This window comes from Vulpes lagopus, chromosome 12 (genome assembly GCF_018345385.1).
Source record: "Vulpes lagopus strain Blue_001 chromosome 12, ASM1834538v1, whole genome shotgun sequence".
Taxonomy (NCBI): Eukaryota; Metazoa; Chordata; class Mammalia; order Carnivora; family Canidae; genus Vulpes; species Vulpes lagopus.
The window spans coordinates 17,788,593-17,797,885 of record NC_054835.1 but is presented as its reverse complement, the minus strand read 5'-3'; the positions used below and the strand labels follow the sequence as shown (position 1 = coordinate 17,797,885).

General features: G+C 49.7%; 1 protein-coding gene across 1 annotated transcript; it reads right to left on the bottom strand.

The window, feature by feature from the left end:
• Positions 1-3,223: 3,223 nt before the first annotated feature.
• On the bottom strand, positions 3,224-9,008 carry ABHD15 (abhydrolase domain containing 15). The gene is made up of 2 exons (XM_041724579.1): positions 8,107-9,008; positions 3,224-6,407 (listed from the first exon to the last, which is right to left on the bottom strand). Exons 1-2 carry the CDS (start codon positions 8,973-8,975, stop codon positions 5,882-5,884), a joined length of 1,395 nt encoding a protein of 464 aa, XP_041580513.1. The 5' UTR covers positions 8,976-9,008; the 3' UTR covers positions 3,224-5,881.
• Positions 9,009-9,293: the final 285 nt, after the last annotated feature.

The window sequence follows — 9,293 nt, the reverse complement described above, 5'->3', positions numbered from 1 at the left end:
TTGTACTTCTAGCCTGTATCCCCTATCAGCAATTCAAGACAAATGTCTAATATGTCATTGTCTAAATGCATCAAAGATACTCTGGGTTATGTTTAGAGGTCAAAGCCTATCCTACCTGACTGAAGAATTTTGAACATAAATATACTACACCATTCCACAGCCCAAGTGGTGATGAGCTAATGCTATCACTTACATCTCAAAGATGCCAGCTGCAGAACAAGGGTTTTCCTGTGTGTATGTGGCCAATTAGTGACTTTAATTGCTACTATGTCTACAGATATTTGTTCTTAATGGTAGAGGGAGACAGAGTTGCTGAGTGGTGAGGCTATGCAATAAATAACTTTAAGGGTGACATTTATAGATTAATGTGCATGGCTTCCGCACAGAGTTGTGTACTAGAGGAGCTCTGAAGACGAGTTATTTTCCCTTCTGTTATATCTTTTACATTATGAAGTCTAAAATGGGCATTATTTATACTGTCATCTCAGCCTGTGATGGACTAGGAAAAGACATGGCATAAACTGCACTGATTTGGGTTCTGGTCTTTAGTTCTATCACTAATAATGGTGAAATCTTAAAGCCATATCTTCTCTGACCATCATTTATTAAGAACTAGGAAAGCAGATGGGTTTTGCCGGAACAAATGAACCAGTGTGAAACCTATATTAGCTATAACAAGATTATTGAGTATATGTATATGCACATGTGTTTGGGAAGGAAGGGGATAGTTTGCCCTCAATTGGGTAACCCAGGACCCAGCTCATATAGGCCCTTCCCAACTTTGCAATGGGCTAACTGGAACTTTTGGGCCTTATCAGAATTGGGGAATATATACATACATACATACATACATACATACATACATACATACATTGGGGAATACATTCTGATCTGAAAGCTGATGCCATCCCATCATAGGGGACTTTGAGCTCCAGTTGACGAACTAAGCAAACTTGGGAGAATGGGATATCACCTACTTTTACTATTCATTATATCCTAACAAACCTCTTAAATTAAGACCTATTAGGGTGCCTGGGTGGCTCGGTTGGTTAAGCGTTCTACTCTTGATTGCAGCTCAGGTCATGATCTCAGGATCCTGAGGTCAAAACCCATGTCAGGCTCCCTACTCAGCAGGGAATCTGCTTCTCTTCTCACTCTGCCCTTCCCTGCCACCCTGTCCCACCTCACTCTCTAAAATAAATAAGTAAATCCTTAAAAGAAATAAGTTAGGGCCTATTTATCATCTCGTCTTTTCCTATGGAACAGTTTGTAAAATAACTTACCCAAAGTCATACAAGTCGCAGATAAAGTAGAACCTAGAACCCACATCTCCAAGCTACTTCAGTGTTCTATACTTAATGCCCACATTACTAACTGCTCAGTGGGAAATATCTCTATGTAGGTACCATTGATGATCAGGGAATTTTGAGCTTGCTGGGAAATTATTAGCCCAGAGCAGAAGGCCTGGTTGTTGATTAAACAGCTGCCACTGGTTAGTGTCAGGGGACACAAGGCTAGATATACAGGAGTGAAGCAACAGCCGGTGAATAGAGAATGTGCCGGGAGGCGTTGTTAACTCCGCAGGTAGGTAAGCATGCGTGGCTCAGTACACATAGGACTTCAGAAGACAAACAGTGCCTTTGTTTCTGGAGATTTAAAAAATAATGACATTCCATTGTTGCAGGGAGAGTGCAATTTATTATTCAGAGGCAAAGAGGTTGGAGAGAAGTTTTTGTTCAACTACACTAGTGATAATAAGTACTAGGGTATTACCTTAATACACAGGAAGGCTGGAGGCAGAGGGGCTAGAGATATTTATCTTTGATGTTAGTGTCTTTTGTTTGTTTTAATGAAATTCCATCTTTCCTTCAAACTTTTAGTTCTTCCTGAACATTTCAAAACCCTCTGGTCACTTTGGCAAGGTTATTTTAATTAAAATCTTTATGTCATCTCCCAGAATCTGGATCAGGTCTGTGATCTCCTTGATTCTCAAGCCAACCAAAAGTCTTTACAACCCACTGAGCTCATTAGCATTATTTTAGTTCACTGACTCACAGATGAGAAAAGACCTTCTATCAAATCTAGGTCACCCTTGGGACATCTGGCTGGCTTAGTCTGTAGTGCATGTGACTCTTGATCTCGGGGCTGTGAGTTCAAGCCCCAGGTTGAGCATAAATCTTTTTTTTTTTTAAGATTTTATTTATTCATAGAGACACACAGAGAGAGAGAGAGAGAGAGAGGCAGAGACACAGGCAGAGGGAGAAGCAGGCTCCATGCAGGAAGCCAGACATGGGCCTCTATCCTGGGTCTCCAGGATCACACCCCAGTCTGCAGGCGGTGCTAAACTGCTGTGCCACCGGGGCTGCCCCCCACGTTGAGCATAGAGCTTACTTAAAAAAAAAAAACTAATTTAAGACACCCTTATTTCTCGGCATATGTCCCCACCATCATGTGTGCCAAATAGCAGTCTAGCTTGCATGTCCCACCAGTGAGATGGAGATTCCTGCTTCCTGAGGTGTTCATTATGTCTTCAGGCACCCCCTGTGTATAACTTCTCCATCTTGTCTTTGCCAATGGTGGTAACTAGGGAAGATTTTTGATGCCATCCTTTGTGGCTTGGCTAGAGAATCACAAATACTCACTGGCATTCTTACCAGGTTCTACTCAAGTGGCCAATTGTATCTGCTTGTTTAAGCAGGGAGAGGAATTCATGCTGAAGTTTATTTCTAAAGGAAGATACCTTGGCACTTAGGGTGGCTGACTGACAAAAGATCTGTGGTCTAGGTGGAAGATGAGTAGGCAGGAACTTCTGACTCTGGGGTAATTTTGAGGCTGTATATAAAGCCATGCTGACACTTCCTGTGTCAAGACCTTTAAAAAAAAAAAAAAAAAAACACACACACACACAGTACTGAAGCCTTAGAAAGGATACCTTCACTCAAAACAGAGATGATATCTCCTCAAGGTGAGGATCTGGTGCTTTGTTCTGCATACTGTCATCTCTGGCCAAGCCATCCTAGAAACCTAGGTATAAATAATGTAAAATACTAACTCTCTAAGAGAATTAAGTTATAGTTAGCACAGTCTTAGGTCTCAGATCAGAAGCCTTCAGAGGCAGTCCTTTGCTTCCTGCATTCTGACCCAATGGGAGAGAGAGAGGACCCAGTCTCCTTCTGAGATCATGCCTCCTCTAAGCCATTGCATTTTGGGGTTTTTTTTTTTCCCTCTGACCACTTGAAGGTGGTTATAAATAATTAAGAGGCCAAAAGGAAGGCAAGCAAGTGAATGAGGACTGTGAGGATCGCTTAAAAGATTCAAGACCTGGAAAACCAACTCAGTCGTCCTTCCTTGGGTTGTCTTACTTTTATTTTGTTGTTTGTTTCTTGTTTCCTCAAACTCAAATTTAGGATTTTGTTCAAGGATCACATATTCTCTCAGAATAGTATGCCTGGGGTTCTTCCAGTGGGTTTTGTATGCTTAGCTGTTCACCAAAGCAGAGCCAATACAGGTGATTCCTTCAGTGTTAGACTGAAGGTCAGGGTCACCCAAACCTGCTTGAACGGGAACTGCACATTCTTGGCAAAACTTGCTTGAAAAAGCAGCATCACTTTCATCACCTTCGGAAGATGAGAAAGAAGCAGCTTCCTGAGATTGGTTATAAACTCACATGGCATGAAGGATACAGAGGAGAAATCCTTCAGGGTCTAGGGATTAGGGCCTTGGGTCCAAGGGAATGAATGGAGCCTGGGCTGTAACTGAAAGAAATATGTTACAGGTATATAGGCACACCCCACCCCTACAAGCTTGCTTTTTTGTAGAAAAGGAGAAGACCAACCACAATTTCTCCAAAAGCTATTACCTTAAAAACCAGAGTCCCATGGTATCTGGCCTAGAGAAACAATCCAAAGTTCAGCCCTTGAGGGCCCCCCATAAGCCGCAGGTTAAAAGCCACTGGGCTGCTTCCCACCTTGCAGTCAGTTCTGAATGATCCTGGGGTCCTGCATGGGGGACTGCAGCACCCTAACTAATTGAAATCCCCACTGTACCAGATGCTGGGGGGAGGGCGGTTGCCAGATGTCAGTAATTCTTCCTCCACAAGCCCTGTAACAAGACTGTAAACCAGCAGTAGAACGGCTTCTTTAGATTTCAGTTCTTGTTATTTCTCCTGCTCAGAAAGGGTAAAGAATGTCAGCTGAGTAACGTGAAGGAGGGGGAGCAGGACATGAGGAAGGAGGGAAGTGATTTTTTTTCATGACAGGATAATGTGCCTTTAATACAATTGAGTGTTGCCTGCATTTCAAGTGAGATTCTAGGATAGTTCAGAGTTTCTTCCTATTTGATCTAGAAGAACAAGGCTGGACTAAGATTATCCAAACCTGAAGTTTCGGCCCCAGACATTCCTCATACTGAGCCATAGGACATGGATTTTGAGAAATATCTCTCCTCTTTAAAATTGCTTTGCTGTTTCTGAGGCCAGGAGGGAGCTTCCTGTCAAAACAGGTATCTTCCTAGATGACAGATTAAAATAAAACTTCAGAGCAAAGCTCTTAGCAACACATAGAACCAGATGTCCTAGTGTATTGTTTAATGGCCTAAATCAAACCAGGACATGCGAATCAATCTGTACAATGCTTTGTTTTACTCTGATCTTCAGCATTATTCCTCATAAAACCAAATACCATAAAACAAGTCACTGAGTGGCCAGGTCCAGGAGGCAGCTTTGTCTACATCTACATGGATGGCCTTTTGAATAAATTGAGCAGAAAAAGTGTGGTAATGTGAAATATTCATAAATCACTGAGTAAGCACTAACTAACCTCTTGGAACTTTTGTTTTCTCTGGTCCCAGCTGTCTCCAGGCTCTGGAAAAAAAAGCAGCTAGTCGTAGTGTCAGAAAAGAGGGAAACCAACTAGAAAATACCAAAGATGCCAGGTTTATACTCTTTACCACTTAGAAAAAGCCCACACGGCAGGAGAAAAACAGCTTTAGCTAGGACTCTGGCGTAATCTCCAGGTACTGGAGGGAGCAGCCAGAGTGCCTGAGAGTCTGGCTCTTTGAGCTAGGGTCTGGCAGGTCCTGTGTGCAAGGACTTCCTCTTCCTAAAATCATCCTTAAGATCTCTCTAGGCTTGAAGTCCTACCTGAAGCCCCAGATCAGCCCAACCGAGACCTGGGGAATGAGTCTGAAAGATAGGACCTCAGTCCGCCAGACACAGACGTATGCTCTGTATCTCGTCACCCTCACCAACCCAGGCTCAGGACCACACTTAACTGCCTCCAGTGCCTTTCTCACACTCACGCAAGACTGACGCACCACACCATGATCTAGGAGCTCATTTCCACAGCTGTGACAGCATGAAGTCAGCAGAGTGCCACAACCACAGAGCCCAGTGAGGGAAGTAGGACCAAGACACAAACATCCTGTCCTCACGACACTGAGTGGCTCCAATTCAAGAATCAGGGTCACAGAGCTGATTATTTATGTGGGACAGAGCTTCCCAATGACATGCAGAAACCCATTTTCCCTACAATCCTTGCAAGTGACAGAGCATTTTCTCCTGAGTCCATAGACTCAAATGGTGCTATTCTTGGCTTATAAGGTCGGTGACAGGAGAGAGTGACAGTGACAGACCAGTTGCTGACCAGGAAGAGTTGGAATGTGTGGAGCTAAGCCTAAGGTAGGAGTGTCCTCAGGATAACGTGAGCACCAGCTCACTGGAAGTTCCATCTCTTTCCACAGACCAGTTTAAGAGAGAGGGGGCTGAATCGGTGGCAAAGACCTGGCCCTGCAGTCCCCTTCCCGTGCTCACGGCCGTGTCAGGACTCTGGCATGTCCAGCCCTGTTCTTCCGTGCAGGACCGGGGGTGTTTTTGGGCCAGGTCTCACCTCGTATACGATCGTTTCCAGCTAAAGATCTCCTCCAGATGGGAAGAGGGAGAGACCTCCCGCTTCTGCAGGGTTCCCCAGCGACGCCGGCCCCCTAGGAATGAAGCCCGATGCCTGCTCAGCCCCTTCATCCTCTCTTCTGTTCGGAAGAACTCTGTCAAGGCCCGGAAGTATTCCAAAATGACCTCATGGCTCCAGGCTGGCAAGGGCTCCTGGCGCAGGAAGCCACAGTGGCCTCCATGGTGACTGAGCAGCAGGAAGAAGTAGGGGTTGCTGTGGAAGAGTTCCGTCGGCAGAAAGTGGTCTGGGGGCCCGCACACGGGGTCGTCAGCACTACAGATACACAACACAGGCACGGCCGCTTCATCCACATCCCGGAGGGGGTCGTTGTGGTCCCAGTAGGTGTCCCAGCTGATGGGGAAACTCTTGGTGTGGCAGAAGAGGGTTTCCTCAAACTCTCGCAGGGAGCGGCTCCTGAACAGTTTGTGGGTGTCCACCGTGTCCTGGAGGGCCGAGGCGTATCTGGCAGCAAGAAGTGGAACAGGGAAAGTAGGAAAGGACAGAAGAATGAGAAAATGAATCGACAACAGAAATTATAGCAGCCTGCAGACCAGGTTTCTGGTCACAGAGGCATTCTTTGGCCATATGGTATTTTTGAATTCCATTTCGTTGTCATCACTTGAAGATTTTTTTTTTTTTTTTAAGGTAATTCTATGCCCAAAGTCGGGCTCGAACTCACAACCCTGAGATAAAGAGTCATACCCTCTACTGACTGAGACAGCCAGGCGTCCCTTTGTCATCATTTAAAGCCAGGAGATTTCACATAAAATGCAGGTATTTGGGTTCTCTAGGGAAATGGAAAGGTCTGGCAACATGGGCTGGCATTTCTCAGGGCAACAAGGGGGCATTTCTTCCCTCATTTCTGTGTCATGGTTCCCACCAGGCCTTGTGTTACCTGCTTAGCCCTGGGGCACAAAAAGACTTTACAGCTGCTGATCTATAGTGACAGCTCTACTCCTGCCCTCAACTCCTGACCCTCTATAGGCAACTTGCTTTGAACTGAGCCCCTCCTGGAACACCCTGGCTCAGAAATTCCAAACCTGCAGGTGACATCCCCCCTATCGTCAACATTTTACTTCAGGTTTATTGGTCTGTTTTTTATTTATTTTATTTATTTATTTTTATAATATTAGTCTGTTTTTTAAAAAGCTAACATGCTGTCTAGATAATAGCAAACAAGTGTGACATTGAGCAGTAGTACAGGTATTCCTAGAGAGGGCTGAGCAGCAGCAGAAGAGGCTCCTAGGAGTATAATTATTTTACAGGGTAAGCTGTAAAATGGGAGCCTAAGAGCCACTGCTCTGGGGAAGAGGGACATTTTTGCTCTTTCCACTTCCATGGAGAGAGCCTGGCACAGGAGGTCAGGATGGGCAGCTAGTGCTTTGAGTGAATTGATGCAGACTTAGCCAGTTGCATTTGGATGTGTGTCTCCAGCAAACATTCAAAGAGGCTTGCCCTGAGTTTTCTATCCCAAACTTCCAGGGCAGGACAGACCCTAAAGGCCCAGATTTCCTCTCCACTTCCCTCACCTTATCTTCTAGCTGGTGTTTAGGGTCAACACTGGTGGTGGTCATTTGGGGATGGAAACTAGCAATGAAGCCACATCAGAACATTTTGTCTTGGACTGCTCAAGTTCTGGGCTGCTATGACAGCCCTTTGGGCTATCATTGGTGAGTTCAGGGCTTGACCTTCTCAGAGCACAATGGGGGCAAAATCACACACCAACAGATTTCTGATTCCTGTCACCTCCAGGCTCAGTCACTATATAAGGAAATATTCTAGACAGATAATCAGTTGTAATTGCTTCCAGAGCCCCATTGCTGATTTGACAAACTGTGGATTAAGCGGTGAATGCCAGGGGCTGCCTCTGCTGCTGGTGGGGCAGGTGCTCAGGACACCCCGGGGGGTGGGGGTGGGGGGCTGAGATGAGGCCCGCGGGCCCCAGGGCAAGAGTTCCTGTTCTAGCATAATGATGCTGAGTCCGACCACGGCCCTTAAATCTGCTCCCCTGGTTCTGTCTAGACTCGAGGGTTTCTGGACAGCTTCGCAAAGCGTTTGCCTCAACTGTCTGTCCTGAACCGTGTGATTCCATACGGTATCCTCGGCAGCCCAAGGCCGCTCTTTCCCACTTGGCCGCCCGCCTGCGGCCTCCGTTACCCACCTGCTGAGGGCGATCTTCTGGTGGAGCAGGAAGCCCCGCTCGTAGGGCCAGGGCAGGCCGGCCTCGAACCACTCGCGGCAGCGCAGCACCGGCGAGATGCACGCGGCGCCGGTCACATAGCTGGAGGAGCCGCACTCTCCCAGGTAGGACAGCAGAAGCGCTGAGCCCGAGCCCTCGCTCACCGCGAACAGAGGGGCAGCCGGGTGTCGGAAGCGGATGTAAGCGACCGCCTCCTTGAGGTCGGACGGGTCGCCGAAAGGCTGCAGCCGGGGGCTGACCAAAGGGCAGCCGTGGTGGCCGCGCCGGTGGAAGATGACCGGGTAGTAGCCGCGCTCCAGGGCGAGCAGACAGAGGCCGAGCACGTTGCGGGTGAGGCGCCCCCAGGCATTGGGGATCACCAGCAGCACGGCGGGAAGGCCCCCCGCGTTAGTGACCCGTCGACCCCGGGGGCAAGGTCCCACGACCCAGTCCAGGGCCACCAGCCCGTCGTCCGCCAACTGCAGGTACTCCCTGGCCAGCTCAGGCCCGGGCCCCACCGGCAGCACGAAGTGGCAGAGGGTCTGCAGGTGGGGCCCGGAGAGCCAGGAGCGCGGGAGCGGCTCCAGCGCTGTCGAGCGACGCAAGGCGCTCAGCAGGCACCGGGCCAGCGCCGACGGTTTACAGATGAGCCTGCACCCGCCCGGCAGCGGCTCGCGCCCGTCGCTGAATCTGTCCGCGGCGCCTCCGCCGTCTGCCTCCTCCCGGTGGTCCTGGCCGGGGGCCCCCGGCACAGCCCTCGCTCCGACGGCGCGCCGCAGCCGCGGGGCCAGCAGGCCCAGCAGGGCGAGCGCGGCCAGGAGCAGGGCGAGGGCGGCGCCCCACGGCGGCATGGCGAGGCAGGAGAGCCCCCCGCGGGCGGCGGGCGGCGGGCGGCGGGCGGCGGGCGGCGGGCGGCGGGCGGCGGGCGGCGGGCGGCGGGCGGCGGGCGGCGGGCGGCGGGGCTGTGCCCTTGGCGAGCTCCCCGCTCTACCCGCGGCTCCGCCCGGCCGCCGGCTGCAGCCCTGGGCTCTCCTGCGCTGGGGTGGCGGTGGGGGCGGGGGCGGGGGCGGGGGCGGTGGGCGCTCCGGATTGGTCGTGGCCCTGCGGGAGGCAGCCAGTTCGGGCCCGGCTCCCCTCGCCCGCCCCCCGACCCCTCCCCAGGTCCTTTG